General features: G+C 35.8%; 2 protein-coding genes across 2 annotated transcripts; both read left to right on the forward strand.

Annotated features, from left to right (window-relative positions):
* The first annotated feature begins 507 nt into the window (after positions 1-507).
* LOC144421966 (choline/ethanolamine transporter FLVCR2-like) lies at positions 508-2,155 on the forward strand. The gene is made up of 2 exons (XM_078111604.1): positions 508-1,189; positions 1,764-2,155. Exons 1-2 carry the CDS (start codon positions 541-543, stop codon positions 2,153-2,155), a joined length of 1,041 nt encoding a protein of 346 aa, XP_077967730.1. The 5' UTR covers positions 508-540.
* Positions 2,156-8,652: 6,497 nt separating this feature from the next.
* LOC120327003 (putative MFS-type transporter C09D4.1) lies at positions 8,653-11,501 on the forward strand. Its single transcript, XM_039393372.2, has 3 exons — positions 8,653-8,976; positions 9,290-9,960; positions 10,539-11,501. Exons 1-3 carry the CDS (start codon positions 8,678-8,680, stop codon positions 10,943-10,945), a joined length of 1,377 nt encoding a protein of 458 aa, XP_039249306.2. The 5' UTR covers positions 8,653-8,677; the 3' UTR covers positions 10,946-11,501.
* Positions 11,502-15,995: the final 4,494 nt, after the last annotated feature.

Below are 15,995 nucleotides of genomic sequence, written 5' to 3' on the forward strand. Positions count from 1 at the left end.
GAATCGTCAACAACATAGTTGCCAGATACTTCAATATTCCACCATCTTCGGTTGACTTGCTACCGAGTGCCACGTTTTGGGTTGGATCCCTCGTTCTGGTTGTCATGTCATTATTTCACAATCATATCAGAGTTCTGAGCACAGTGTATCATTTTAACAATTGGTGGACTTTTGGGCGCAATAACGGTGGCAATAAGGTTTCTACATAAGTATCAAAGCTAATATGAGATTTATATAAAACCTATGTAAAAGATAAATTGTATGATCTCGAACATCACACACCACACCACTATATTTTGTTGAATATTTATTTCCAATTATTGATCATCTGTGATGGATATTTTAAATTTGAATCATAGCTTATGGGACATGTTAAATATATAATTTGTTTTCGGTATATTTTTACCAGAATAAACACAAAAAGTGTTGTACAATATCAAACAAAGTCCCGCTTTTCAGACATTTGAAAAAAATACACATATATTCTCGAATTCCTAAATATGTCAAACCTTTTTTAGCGACTTCTACTATTTCGTTCTGATGGGACAAATTTTCATCGGAATTTCGGCAGGAATATCATACGTCATTCCGGCAATTTTGGCAGCAAACTGGTTTTCTGAAAAAGAAGTCGGGACGTCAATTGCGATCGAATTCAGTGCAATTCATGCTGGTCAAATGTTATCATCTCTGCTATATCCTTTGCTATTGAATGACGTACTGGACAGTTCGAAAGGAAGGTTTGATTCTGACAAAGTTCGAAATGTTTTTGCAATGAGTTTTGGAATTATTTCATCGTTTTTGATAATTTGCGTCATATTTGTCTGCTCATATGCCAAAAATCACCCACCAAGTCCGCCAAGTGCATCTCAAGAAAAAATTTTGAACGAAATAAATCAAAAAAGGACTGTATTGAGTATGGAAAACATTCTCGAGAGCCTGAAGAAAACTGCATCACATTACCGAAATATTAACTTTGTTTTGATAACAATTATAGTGTCTCTTGACACATCTTATTTTGCAATGACAAAAGTTCTCGTCACATCGTTACTGATGAAAACGTTTCCAGATGTTCCAGAGACACTCCCAGGAACCATTAGAATTGTAGGCAATATGCTTGCTGTTTTCTTCTCCGTAGCAGCTGGGCCGCTAATGGATAGATTTGGACGTTACAAGTTATTTAGTGCTTTGCGTAAGTATACATTGAAGACCAATTGTTATTGGTTTTCTGGTTTAAACAGGATGCAATAAATTTGTTCATTGGTCTCAATGGCAGCATATATAGTTGATGTATATATATATAAATGCATCATGACGTATAAATTGTGACAATATACATATGGAATTAAGTGATTTCGTACTGGTAGTGGTGGTAAAGTCATGGAGCACTGCTGGAACGTTCGTTCTTTAGTTTTCATTACAGCACTCTATGGAGTGCACGATTACTTTTCTGAGTGGGCCAGTCGCAGATAATAGACTGGGCTAACGTTTTATGTAATAATAAGAAGCACAATGTAACAATCGGGGGCATCATGACGTTATTTTCAACGTAGATTTATATGCATAATTACTATAGTCGTAATTTCAGCAGACACAAGTGGGCCGGATGAAACACTTTAGTGGGCCGGTTCCGGCCCGCGGGCCTTCATTTACCCACCTCCACTATATGTGAATGAAGGAGGCAATGCCAAATTATTGTCCCAAACGCGGTTCAATTGAAACTAATAAGTTTTCTAAACTTTGAAACTAGTTCTTTTTATTTTCAGCTATTGCTGGACTTATACCAAGCTGCATTTCAATATTACTTGCACATCATTACAAGTGCCTGAAAGCGCTCACATTTTTGTATCCGTTAACGATGGGACTGCGTGGATTTTCGGAAGTAACTCTTGTGGAATATTTAACAGAGGTTACCTATCCTGCAGAAAAAGTCACATTGATGTGTGCTCATTACATACCTATGCTCGTGTTCCACAGTATTTTCATTATGGTGGAAAGAGTTTTGATGGAGAGTTTTAATGAGACTATTGCAATAATGGTACCTCTAACTGCTTCTGTGGTTTCGCTCCCTATGCTTATGGCAGTAACCTCAGTATACCACCGGTCGAACGTGAACAGTTATGAAAAGACTCCTCTCCAAACCAAGCAGACAAATTAGAGATGTATTAAATAATGATGATTATACATAGAGTAAGTCACTAATATAGTGGACTGCCCGGCTAATTATGATTTTGTTTGATGCCTATTTAGCTTTGCTAATAGTTTAATACTTCCTGCATTGAATTCATGATTATTAAACTCTAGTTTGTGAATCTGTCTTGCATTTTGATTGTTTTTGTGAAATATTCTCTGTGATTTTACTGTATTTCATTGTATCTCACTAGTTATGTAGGAGTCTAATTTGATGAAAATGTTTATATTGTTTATTCGTTATCAGATACAAAAATGTGAGCGCTTTCAAGCACATGTGCAAGTAATATAGAAATGCAGCTTGGTATAAGTCCAGCAATAGCTGGAAATAAAAAAAAAAGTAGTTTTAAAGTTTAGAAAACCTAGTTTCAATTGAACCGCGTTCGGGATAATAATTTGGAATTCCCTCCCTCGTACACATATAGTAGAGATGGGAAAATTACGGCCCGCCAAAGTGTTTCATCCGGCCCACTTGTGTCTGCTGAAATTACGACTATAGTTATTATGGATATAAAATTACGTTGAAAATAACGTCATGATGCCCCCGATTGTTAAATTGTGCTTCTTATTGTTACATAAAACGTTAGCCTAGTCTATTATCTGCGACTGGCCCACTCAGAAAAGTAATCGCGCACCCCATAGAGTGCTGTAATAAAAATTAAGAAGACAAGCGTTCCAGCAGTGCTCTATGACTTTAAAACCACTACTAATACAAAATGATTTAATTCCATATATTGTCACAATTTATACGCCATGAATGCATTTATATATATATATACATCAATATATATGCTGCCATTGAGACCAATGGACAAATTTATTTCATCTTGTTTCAACCAGGAAACCAATAACAATTTTTCAATGTATACTTACGCAAAGCACTAAATAACTTGTACCGTCCAAATCTATCCATTAGCGGCCCAGCTGCTACGGAGAAGAAAACAGCAAGCATGTTGCCTACAATTCTAATTGTTCTTGGGAGTGACTTTGGAACATCTGGAAACGTTTTCTTCAGTGACGATCTGATGAGAACTTTTGTCAATGCAAAATAAGATGTGTCAAGAGACACCATAATTGTTACCAAAACAAAACTAATATTTCGGTGATGTGATGCAGTTTTCTTCATGCTTTCGAGAATGTTTTCCATACTCATTACAGTTCTTTTTTTTATTTAATTCGTATAAAAAATTTTCTTGAGATGCACTGCATTGGTGGGTGATCTTTGGCATATGAGCAGACAAATATGACGCAAATTAGCAAAAACGATGAAATAATCTCAAAACTCATTGCAAAAACATTTCGAACTTTGTCAGAATCAAACCTTCCTTTCGAACTTTCGAGTACGTCATTCAATAGCAAGGGATAAAGCAGAGATGATAATATTTGACCATCATAAGTTGCTCTGAATTCGATCGCAATTGAAGTTCCGACTTCTTTTTCAGAAAACCAGTTTGCTGCCAAAATCACCGGAATGACTATGATATTCCTGCCGAAATCTCGATGAAAATTTGTTCCATCAGAACGACATAGTAGAAGTCGCTAAGGTTTGACATATTTAGGAATTCGAGAATATTTATGTATGTCTGAAAAGCGGGACATTATTGCCCATGTACAATACTCTTTGTCCTAATTCTGGCAAAAATATACCGAAAACAAATTATATATTTAACATGCCCTAATATATATGCTATGATTCAAATTTAAAATATCAATCACAGATAATGAATAATTGGAAACAAAATATTGTGGTGTGGTGTGTGATGTTCGAGATCATACAATTTATCTTTTAACATAGGTTTTATATGAATATCATATTAGCTTTCATACTTATGTAGAAATCCTAATGTCACCGTTATTGCGCCCAGAAGTCCACAAATTGTTAAAATGATACACTGTGCTTGAACTCTGATATGATTGTGAAATAATGCCATGGCAACTAGAACGATGGATCCAACCAAAAACGTGGCACTCGGTAGCAAGTCAACTGAAGGTGGTGAAATGTTGAAGTAAATGGCTAAGTATCTATCTAACTATGTTGTTGACGATTCCGTAAGCACATGATGAAAATTCGCTTGTGCAGATGGCAAGGAAAACACTAACAACAAAGCACCACCTAATTCTGTACAGTGTATATTCCATTATAATATCAACGTTTTCGGAATTTAAGTCTGAAAATCAAAATTGATATTATAGGATACGAAGTATACATATGAATAGTTTTGCTAAATTGTTATGATTGGTATTGCTGTTTTGGGAGAAAATATTTTGTCCGACACAATTGAATCAAACAATGTCGAATTATAGTAGCTTACTTCAAACGAGATAAAGTCCCAACGACGCAATTATATTTATTTTCTTCATCTTATTTAATTCCCGTGAAACCCGATATTTCTTGCCCCAAACTCTTTATTGTAATTGATGGAAACACTTTTCTATAACATAAAAGCACTTTCATTTAAGTTTTGTTTCCATAGCCTTGCTGTCTTGTTCATAAAATTACACAATTTGTATAAAACATGTAATTAGTGACATGCGTATTTTATTGCAAACAGTTCATAAACCAGGCCTTGGCTTTCATTGTAACTTAATATCCTTAGTAGGTCAAAAAAAGAAAATAATTATACAATTTAAAAAAAAACATTTGAAGCATTCCGTAATTGGGTTATTCTACTCCTGAGCTCACATCGGAATATCAAACAAAAAATTTAGATTCCCTTGAGACTATTTAATTCCGCACACTTACAACTGTAGTCACAGCTTGTGCACATTCCTATAATCTTATAAGATAGAATCTTATAATTCCACGGGTACTCACTGTCTGTAAGAATAATACGGATGACTTGTATTCTTTCTTATATATAACAATCAAAGTCATTGCTGGTAGATTGAACTTGACAATACATAATAAAGTTATTTTTCAGACTAGCACATGCGGAACTGTTTACGTTCGGTTAGGCATTGCAGCATCTGGAACATAAAGTTTAAGTGATCTCTATCACTCAAACATAATTTTATAAAGTAGAACCATATAATTCCACACGTACTCATTGTGTGTAAGAACAATACGGTAGACTTGTATTTCTTCTTATACATAACAATCAAAGCCACTGCAGGAAGATTGAACTTGACAATACATAACCAATTTATTACCCGGGCTATAAGCACGTGCGTTTATGTCTGAAACATAAAGTTAAAGGAATCTCTATCACTCAGACACGGGGTGAATGTTTCGATTTTAAGGTACATATCATTTCATAAATTAAATGAGCCTTTGTGGCATGCTTCAATAATCTTGAAACTATATTATCATGTATTGTTTTTAAATTTTTGAGGATATTAAGCTGGAAATGTTTTCGGAAAATGTATAAGTTTGCACGATTCGATCGTAAGCCTTTAGTGATAATTTGGCTATTTTGGTAAAAACTTACAAAAATTTGGCACAAAATAGTTATGTTTTTCAAATTAATAATATATTAACGAAGTCAAACCCTATAAGTAAGACTTTCTTAAATTAACTTAAATAAGAGGCCGAAACTCGTTCGAGTCAAATAACCAAGCCCGTTAAACATGAGTAGCCAGTTTTAATATAAATTAACCCAGTTCCACACCTGATTAGGACATTTTCATGCAATGGTTATTTAGTATATAAGCTGTACGTTGTTCACTGTTTCCCCAACTACAAACCAACCACAAGTTCAAATATTTCTTGTTAACCTGTAAGCCCGACCCTGGGTTACAAACTGTTGTCCGAAAAAATTAACATTTTAGAATTTTGATAATCATAAAAATTGTTGAGACTTTTTTTTATAACACCTCAGTTTTAAATAAGGGTTTTCGTCCTCCCTGCTGACCTGTAGTCGCTTAGTCATGCTCCAAGGTGGGTTATCATGGAATTATGTTTTGATGAATTTAATTCTATATAATATTTCGGAATAATTCTATATAATATTTCACAAAGTCGACTTAGTTTTATACTTTTGAATTTTTAAAACCCGCATCGACAAAAGGCGATCACAGTTCAGAAACAGGTCTTTGATGACGCAGCACTGAAAGTCGTAGAGTCAGTAATAGACCTTAGTCATTCAAAACCCATCCTATGCGCAAAAAAATAAGTGGCATGACCAAAACGATTTTAACATTAGCTCTCACGGGAATATGATCACCAAAGCAGAAATTTGCATTTTTTGTACTTTTCTAGTTATCTTTCATTGTAGACTTGTGCAGTTTTAATTATAGGATATTTTTATATCTTTTTTGATTGATTTATATTGATAAGCATTGTCAAGATTTTTGCTAATCGTTCATTGAAATTTTAATGGGCGTGGTGTTTCCGCTAGCGTCTCTCTCACTATACCATGACATTCTGCCAAACCGTTATAGTCTGTGAAACATGCGCGCCAACTGCGGTGCTAATGTCTGAATGTAGCCTTGGGTACTGGACGCGTTCAAAATCGACACTTATACCTGTACAGCTAGCAACCATTTAGTAGGAGAGACGCCAGCGGAAACACAACGCCCATTAAAATTTTAATGTACGATTATCGAAAAACATCTAAAAATCACTCTATACATAAAACTGCCCACGTTTACAACAAAAGATAACTGAAAAATCACGAAAAATGCAAAATCCTGCTCCGGTGATCACATTCCCCATAAGAGCTAATGTTGAAAATTGTTTTGTTTATGCCACTTTCATTTTTGCTCGTAGGGTGGGTTTTACGACGTGCTGCGTCATCAAAGACCTGTTTCTGAACTGTGATCGCCTTTTGTTGATGCGGGTTTTAAAAATTCAAAAGTATAAACCTAGGTCGACTTTGTGTAAATGGTAACCGTCAAAAATTCTGAATTATTATATAGAATTAAATTCATCAAAACATAATTCCATGATAACCCATCTTGAAGCATGACTACGCGACTGCAGGTCAGCAGGGAGGACGAAACTGAGGTGTTATAAAAGAAGTCTCAACAATTTCTATAATTAATCCAAATTCTAAAATGTTAATTTTGTCGGACAACGATTTGTAAACCAGGTTCGGGCTTACAGGTTAACAAGAAATATTCGAACTTGTGGTTGATTTGTTGTTGAGGAAAAGGTTATTCAAACGGTGAACAACGTACAGCTTACCGTATATACTAAATAACCAATGCGTGAAAATGTCCTAATCAGGTGTGGAACTGGGTTAATTCATATTGAAACTGGCTACTCATGTTGAACAGGCTTGGTTATTTGAGTCGAACTAGTTTTTGCGTTTAATTTAAGTTAATTTAGGAAAGTCATACTTATAGGGTTTGACTTGGTTATTATATTATTAATTTGAAAAACATAACTATATTGTGCTAAATTTTAGTTAAGATTTCAAATAGCCGAATTATCACTAAAGGCTTACGATCGAATCGAGCAAGCATATATTTTTTCTAAAAATAATTCCAGCCTAATATCCTCAAACATTTAAAGACAATACATGATAATATAGTTTAAAGATTGTTGAAGCATGCCACAAAGACTTATTCAACTTACAAAATGATATTGTACCTTAAAATTAAAACATTAACCTCCTGTCTGAGTGATAGAGATCACTTACGACTTTATGTTCCAGACGGATCCAGATACTTCAATGCGTAGCCGAACATAAACAGTTCCGCACGTTCTCATAGTCTGGAAAATAAATTTAATATGTTGTGTCAAGATCTTTTTGCACTTCCTGTATCTTCCTTACTTCCGAAACTTTTGATTGTTGTTTTGTAATACAAGTCTTCCGTGTTATTCTTACAGACAGTGAATGCGTGTGGAATTATAGTATTCGACTTTATAAGATTATAGGAATGTGCACAATTATAGTATTCGACTTTATAAGATTATAGGAATGTGCACAAGCTGGGACTGCAGTTGTAAGTGTGCGGAATTACATAGTCTCAGGAAATCTTAAATTATTTATTTGATATCCCGATGTGAGCTCAGAAGTAGAATAACCCAATAACGGAATGCTTCAGATATTTTTTATTTGTATATATAGGTATTTTCTTTTTTGACTTACTAAGGATATTAAGTTGAAGTGAAAGCCAAGACCTGGTTTATGAACTGTTTGCAAAACAATACGTATGTTACAAATAACATGTTTTATACAAATTGTGTAATTTCATGAACAAGACAGCAATGCTATGGAGACAAAGCTCAAATGAAAGTGCTTTTGTGTTATAGAAAAGTGCTTCCATCAATTACAATAAATAATTTGGGGCAAGAAATATCGGGTTTTACAGCAATTAGGGAAGATGAAAAATAGAAATAGTTGCGTCGTTGTGACTTTACCTGGTTAGAAGTAGGCTACTATAATTTGACATTGTTTGATTCAATAGTGTCGGAGAAAATATTTTTGCCTTGAACCGCAATACCAACCATAACAATTTAGCAAATCTATTTATATGTATACTTTGTGTCCTATAATATCAATTTTGATTCTCAGACTTAAATATTGAAAACGTTGATATTATAATGAAATACGAACTATACAGGATTAGGTGGTGCTTTGTTGTTGTTGTTTTCCTTGCCATCTTCACAAGCGAATTTTCATCATGTGCTTACGGAATCGTCAACAACATAGTTGCCAGATACTTCAATATTTCACCATCTTCGGTTGACTTGCTACCGAGTGCCACGTTTTGGGTTGGATCCCTCGTTCTGGCTGTCATGTCATTATTTCACAATCATATCAGAGTTCGAGCACAGTGTATCATTTTAACAATTGGTGGACTTTTGGGCGCAATGACGGTGGCAATAGGATTTCTACATAAGTATTAAAGCTAATATGAGATTTATATAAAACCTACGTAAAAGATAGATTGTATGATCTCGAACATCACACACCACACCACTATATTTTGTTGAATATTTATTTCCAATTATTGATCATCTGTGATTGATATTTTAAATTCGAATCATAGCTTATATACTGGGACATGTTAAATATATAATTTGTTTTCGGTATATTTTTACCAGAATAAACACAAAAAGTGTTGTACAATATCAATAAAGTCCCGCTTTTCAGACATTTGAAAAAAATACACATATATTCTCAAATTTCTAAATATGTCAAACCTTTTTTAGCGACTTCTACTATTTCGTTCTGATGGGACAAATTTTCATCGGAATTTCGGCAGGAATATCATACGTCATTCCGCCAATTTTGGCAGCAAACTGGTTTTCTGAAAAAGAAGTCGGGACGTCAATTGCGATCGAATTCAGTGCAATTCATGCTGGTCAAATGTTATCATCTCTGCTATATCCTTTGCTATTGAATGACGTACTGGACAGTTCGAAAGGAAGGTTTGATTCTGACAAAGTTCGAAATGTTTTTGCAATGAGTTTTGGAATTATTTCATCGTTTTTGATAATTTGCGTCATATTTGTCTGCTCATATGCCAAAAATCACCCACCAAGTCCGCCAAGTGCATCTCAAGAAAAAATTTTGAACGAAATAAATCAAAAAAGGACTGTATTGAGTATGGAAAACATTCTCGAGAGCCTGAAGAAAACTGCATCACATTACCGAAATATTAACTTTGTTTTGATAACAATTATAGTGTCTCTTGACACATCTTATTTTGCAATGACAAAAGTTCTCGTCACATCGTTACTGATGAAAACGTTTCCAGATGTTCCAGAGACACTCCCAGGAACCATTAGAATTGTAGGCAACATGCTTGCTGTTTTCTTCTCCGTAGCAGCTGGGCCGCTAATGGATAGATTTGGACGTTACAAGTTATTTAGGGCTTTGCGTAAGTATACATTGAAGAACAATTGTTATTGGTTTTCTGGTTTAAACAGGATGCAATAAATTTGTCCATTGGTCTCAATGGCAGCATATATAGTTGATGTATATATATATATATAAATGCATCATGACGTATAAATTGTGACAATATACATATAGAATTAAGTGATTTCGTACTGGTAGTGGTGGTAAAGTCATAGAGCACTGCTGGAACGTTCGTCCTTTAGTTTTTATTACAGCACTCTATGGGGTGCACGATTACTTTTCTGAGTGGGCCAGTCGCAGATAATAGACTAGGCTAACGTTTTATGTAATAATAAGAAGCACAATGTAACAATCGGGGGCATCATGACGTTATTTTCAACGTAGATTTATATCCATAATTACTATAGTCGTAATTTCAGCAGACACAAGTGGGCCGGATGAAACACTTTGGTGGGCCGGTTTCGGCCCGCGGGCCTTCATTTGCCCACCTGTACTATATGTGAATGAGGGAGGCAATGCCAAATTATTATCCCAAACGCGGTTCAATTGAAACTAATAAGTTTTCTAAACTTTGAAGCTAGTTCTTTTGATTTTCAGCTATTGCTGGACTTATACCAAGCTGCATTTCTATATTACTTGCACATCATTACAAGTGCCTGAAAGCGCTCACATTTTTGTATCCGTTAACGATGGGACTGCGTGGATTTTCGGAAGTAACTCTTGTGGAATATTTAACAGAGGTTACCTATCCTGCAGAAAAAGTCACATTGATGTGTGCTCATTACATACCTATGCTCGTGTTCCAGAGTATTTTCATTATGGTGGAAAGAGTTTTGATGGAGAGTTTTAATGAGACTATTGCAATAATGGTACCTCTAACTGCTTCTGTGGTTTCCCTCCCTATGCTTATGGCAGTAACCTCAGTATACCACCGGTCGAACGTGAACAGTTATGAAAAGACTCCTCTCCAAACCAAGCAGACAAATAAGAGATGTATTAAATAATGATGATTATACATAGAGTAAATCACTAATATAGTGGACTGCCCGGCTAATTATGATTTTGTTTGATGCCTATTTAGCTTTGCTAATAGTTTAATACTTCCTGCATTGAACTAGTGATTATTAAACTCTAGTTTGTGAATCTGTCTTGCATTTTGATTGTTTTTGTGAAGTATTCTCTGTGATTTTACTGTATTTAATTGTATCTTAGTTATGTAAGAGTCTCATTTGGATGAAAATGTTTGTATTGTATTGTAGGGTTCAGTACTGTTTGTACCGTTCAGTACCGTTCATGTTTATTTCAGTGTTCTGCATTTATATAAATATAAGATTCGATTAATTTGTTTACCTTGGCTAAAAACAGTTGGTGAACAATAGAATTTGTTTGCATGTTGGTTATTTTATGCGGCTAATTCCTAACGATTATAGTGCGTTTTGTTTTCTTTAGAAAACCCACATCGATATTCGTCATCTGTTTCCGTATTCCATTTGGCTGCATCTGACATCTCGATTGTATATTTTGTGGTGAGCAAGTGCTTGATACTTTCACGACACATTACAATTCTCCTGTGTTTAAAGTTGCGTATTGTGGGCTTGTGGATTTCAGCTTGCTTATCAGTCCGGTATGCTCGATAGCCGTCCTAAGTTAACACCACCAGTTGTCTAACATTCACCCCGGCATTCGATATGGCATCTGTTAGCATGATACAGAATGTAGTTTTTTTTAAAGTCTACCAGCATTTATAATTTTCATCTATAACAGGTTACTAAATGTGGGTTTTTTTAAACCTACGGGCTTTTACAATTTTCTATCTACAACAGGATGCCGATGAATAAAGTAAAACGGTTCATTATCTTTAAACCCACGTACATTTGCCCCTAGGACAATTGCACCTGCATATTTTTGCACTCACGGACATTCGAACCCATGAATAATTGCACCCCCAGATTTTTACACCCACATACAGATTGCACCCATGAACATTTGCATCTACGAACATTTGCATCCATGTACATTCGCACCCACGGTGGACACTTCCACCCGCGGACATCTGCACCCACGTATATTTGCACCCACATACATTTGCACCCACCCATGTACATTTGCACCCACGTACATTTGCTCCCATGTGCATTTTCACTAATGGACATTTGCACCCATACACATCTGCATCCACGTACTACAAATTTTAAGTACCCCCTATTCTCGGTGATGGTCGCTACGTTTTTACTGTCATTGCGAGTTATGATCCTTTCCCACTTTTATCGGTCATTTTCTTTCGATGAAATAACGCAAACGTAGTCGAATGTACGGTGGTTAGTGGACGATGGGAAAGAAAAGTGGTCGTACATGAATTAATCAAGTCATTGTTAAATCAATTGTACAAGACAAGAGAGAGGTGCTTTGAGAAAGACGAATAGATAAGAGAAAAACAAAGAGCGAGAAACGTCTTCGACTGGACGAAAGCATGATTTTGGAACAAGTTATTTACAGCACTTTCTACTCTTGTATTATTGCGTCATAATGGTATCTACACCAATGCAGGTTGTTTTCCTCGATCTGTGTTAATGGATAAAATTCAAATTAATCCCTTCGGGTTTGCAGTGAGTTCGTCTTCATTACTATGCATAACATTAGGATGTCGCTATTTCGGAGCAAATGGCAATAGAACCTCTTTCACTTCATAGTGTGTTCTCCATGTATGTGTTTAGGGGTGAAAAATTCGATGGGTGGAAGTGTCCATAGATCCGAATATCTGTGAGTGCAAATGTTCATGGGTGCAAATGTCCACGGGTGCAAATGTACATGGGTCCAAATGTCCGTGGATGCAAATTTTCATGAGTGCAAATGTCCGTGGGTGCAAATGTACATGGCTCCAAATGTCCGTGGGGGCAAATGTCCGTGGGTGCAAATGTACATAGGCGCAATCTGTATGTGGGTGCAAAAATCTGGGGGAGCAAGGTATGGGTACAATGGACCTTTCCCCGACCTTTGACCCCCGAAAAATTCTTCCCATACTTTACCATTGCAAAATTTTCGGGGCTATTTTAAGAGTGCTTTTGCGAGTTGGCGCCTGTACAATGGGGTATGTGTTTCAAACCATCATTATGTTTCATCGCATACAACAATCTGTTTTTAAAAGTACCGGTAAAGAATTTTAGCCTAGTCTATCATAGCTATTTCTAAACTAAATTTTTATTACTGCAATTAAATTAAAACTCCTAGGAAGACAGAGTGATGATCATTGAAATATCTGATTTATATTTAGGTTTCCGAAACACAACAGAAAACTTATCGAATAGAGTTCAAAAACGCGAGAACGAGGTAATGTTTACGACACGTTTGAAAATCTGTCTGAGTGAGAAAAGTGTCTGAGCGGATGCAAAAAGGGAGCATTGTTACGTCACTTTTTGCATCTTGCTCATTGGCTAATGTCACGAAGCAAACAAGGAAGTCGATGCTCAGGGAAAGATCCATTGTTTATGGGTTCAAATGTCCGTGAGTGCAAAAGTATGCAGGCGCAATTGTCCTGGGTGCAAATGTACGTGGGTTCAAAGATAATGAAACCGTTTTACTTCATTCATCGTATTCTGTTGTAGATAGAAAATTGTGAAAGCCCGTAGGTTTAAAAAAACACATTTTGTATCCTGTTATGGATGAAAATTATAAATGCTGGTAGACTGTAAAAGAATTACATTCTGTATCCTGCAATTGGTGGTGTTAACTTAGGACTGCTATCGAGCATACCCGTCTATTCAATCGAGATAAGCAAGCTGAAATCCACAAGCCCACAATACACAACTTCAAACACAGGAGTATTGTAATGTGTCGTGAAATTATCAAGCACTCGCTCACCACAAAATATACAGTCGAGATGTCAGATGCAGCCAAATGGATTACGGAAACAGATGAAGATATAAACAAACACGATATAAACAATATAAACATTTTCATCAAATTAGACTTCTACATAACTAGTAAGATACAATGAAATACAGTAAAATCACCGAGAATATTTCACAAAAACAATAAAAATGCAAGACAGATTCACAAACTATAGTTCAATAATCACGAGTTCAATGCAGGAAATATTAAACTATTAGCAAAGCTAAATAAGCATGAAACAAAATCATAATTAGCCGGGCAGCCCACTATATTAGTGACTTACTCCATGTATAATCATTATTATTTAATACATCTCTTGTTTGTCTGCTTGGTTTGGAGAGGAGTCTTTTTAGAACTGTTCACGTTTGACCGGTGGTATACTGAGGTTACTGCCATAAGCATGGGGAGGGAAACCACAGAAGCAGCTAGAGGTACCAATATTGCAATAGTCTCATTAAAAGTCTCCATCAAAACTCTTTCCACCATAATGAAAATACTCTGGAACACGAGCATAGGTATGTGATGAGCACACATCAATGTTACTTATTCTGCGGGATAGGTAACCTCTGTTAAATATTCTACAAGAGTTACTTCCGAAAATCCACGCAGTCCCATCGTTAACGGATACAAAAATGTGAGCGCTTTCAAGCACATGTGCAAGTAATATAGCATATGCAGCTTGGTATAAGTCCAGCAATAGCTGAAAAAAAAAAGTAGTTTTAAAGTTTAGAAAACCTAGTTTCAATTGAACCGCGTTCGGGATAATAATTTGGAATTCCCTCCCTCATACACATATAGTAGAGATGGGAAAATTACGGCCCGCCAAAGTGTTTCATCCGGCCCACTTGTGTCTGCTGAAATTACGACTATAGTTATTATGGATATAAAATTACGTTGAAAATAACGTCATGATGCCCCCGATTGTTAAATTTTGCTTCCGATTGTTACATAAAACGTTAGCCTAGTCTATTATCTGCGACTGGCCCACTCAGAAAAGGGGGCTCCCGAAGTATGCGAACCAAGATGGCGGACATCGGAATGTAATATGTGTACTAGGTTAGGGTTAGACCATAATTTTGAGTATAAATACTACGGGAGGCTTTTGGCTAGTCTTCGAACTGATAATAGGACTAAAATAAGGAAAATTGGAAAAAAATTATCACCTAACCCTAACCTGTTAGGCTGTTACCCATGTTACGTTCCGATGTCCGCCATCTTGGTTCGCATACTTCGGGAGCACCCAGAAAAGTAATCGCAAACCCCATAGAGTGCTGTAATAAAAATTAAAAAGACAAGCGTTCCAGCAGTGCTCTATGACTTTAAAACCACTACTAATACAAAATGATTTAATTCCATATGTATATTGTCACAATTTATACGCCATGAATGCATTTATATATATATATATATACATCAATATATATGCTGCCATTGAGACCAATGGACAAATTTATTTCATCTTGTTTCAACCAGGAAACCAATAACAATTTTTCTTCAATGTATACTTACGCAAAGCACTAAATAACTTGTACCGTCCAAATCTATCCATTTGCGGCCCAGCTGCTACGGAGAAGAAAACAGCAAGCATGTTGCCTACAATTCTAATTGTTCTTGGGAATGACTCTGGAACATCTGGAAACGTTTTCTTCAGTGACGATCTGATGAGAACTTTTGTCAATGCAAAATAAGATTTGTCAAGAGACACTATAATTGTTACCAAAACAAAACTAATATTTCGGTGATGTGATGCAGTTTTCTTCATGCTTTCGAGAATGTTTTCCATACTCATTACAGTTCCTTTTTTTTATTTAATTCGTTTAAAAAATTTTCTTGAGATGCACTGCATTGGTGGGTGATCTTTGGCATATGAGCAGACAAATATGACGCAAATTAGCAAAAACGATGAAATAATCTCAAAACTCATTGCAAAAACATTTCGAACTTTGTCAGAATCAAACCTTCCTTTCGAACTTTCGAGTACGTCATTCAATAGCAAGGGATAAAGCAGAGATGATAATATTTGACCATCATAAGTTGCTCTGAATTCGATCGCAATTGAAGTCCCGACTTCTTTTTCCAGAAAACCAGTTTGCTGCCAAATTCACCGGAATGACTATGATATTCCTGCCGAAATCTCCATGAAAATTTGTCCCATCAGAACGACAT

The sequence above is a fragment of the Styela clava genome, chromosome 4 (genome assembly GCF_964204865.1).
Source record: "Styela clava chromosome 4, kaStyClav1.hap1.2, whole genome shotgun sequence".
Taxonomy (NCBI): Eukaryota; Metazoa; Chordata; class Ascidiacea; order Stolidobranchia; family Styelidae; genus Styela; species Styela clava.

Bases quoted from the DNA above. Each gene is read 5' to 3' on its own strand.
- LOC120327003 (XM_039393372.2), top strand. From the start codon at position 8,678: ATGAAATACGAACTATACAGGATTAGGTGGTGCTTTGTTGTTGTTGTT. The intron at 8,977-9,289 runs GTATTAAAGCTA...AACCTTTTTTAG, and splicing joins GCAATAGGATTTCTACATAA to CGACTTCTACTATTTCGTTC. The intron at 9,961-10,538 runs GTAAGTATACAT...TTTGATTTTCAG, and splicing joins CAAGTTATTTAGGGCTTTGC to CTATTGCTGGACTTATACCA.
- LOC144421966 (XM_078111604.1), top strand. From the start codon at position 541: ATGGGACAAATTTTCATCGGAATTTCGGCAGGAATATCATACGTCATT. The intron at 1,190-1,763 runs GTAAGTATACAT...TTTTATTTTCAG, and splicing joins CAAGTTATTTAGTGCTTTGC to CTATTGCTGGACTTATACCA.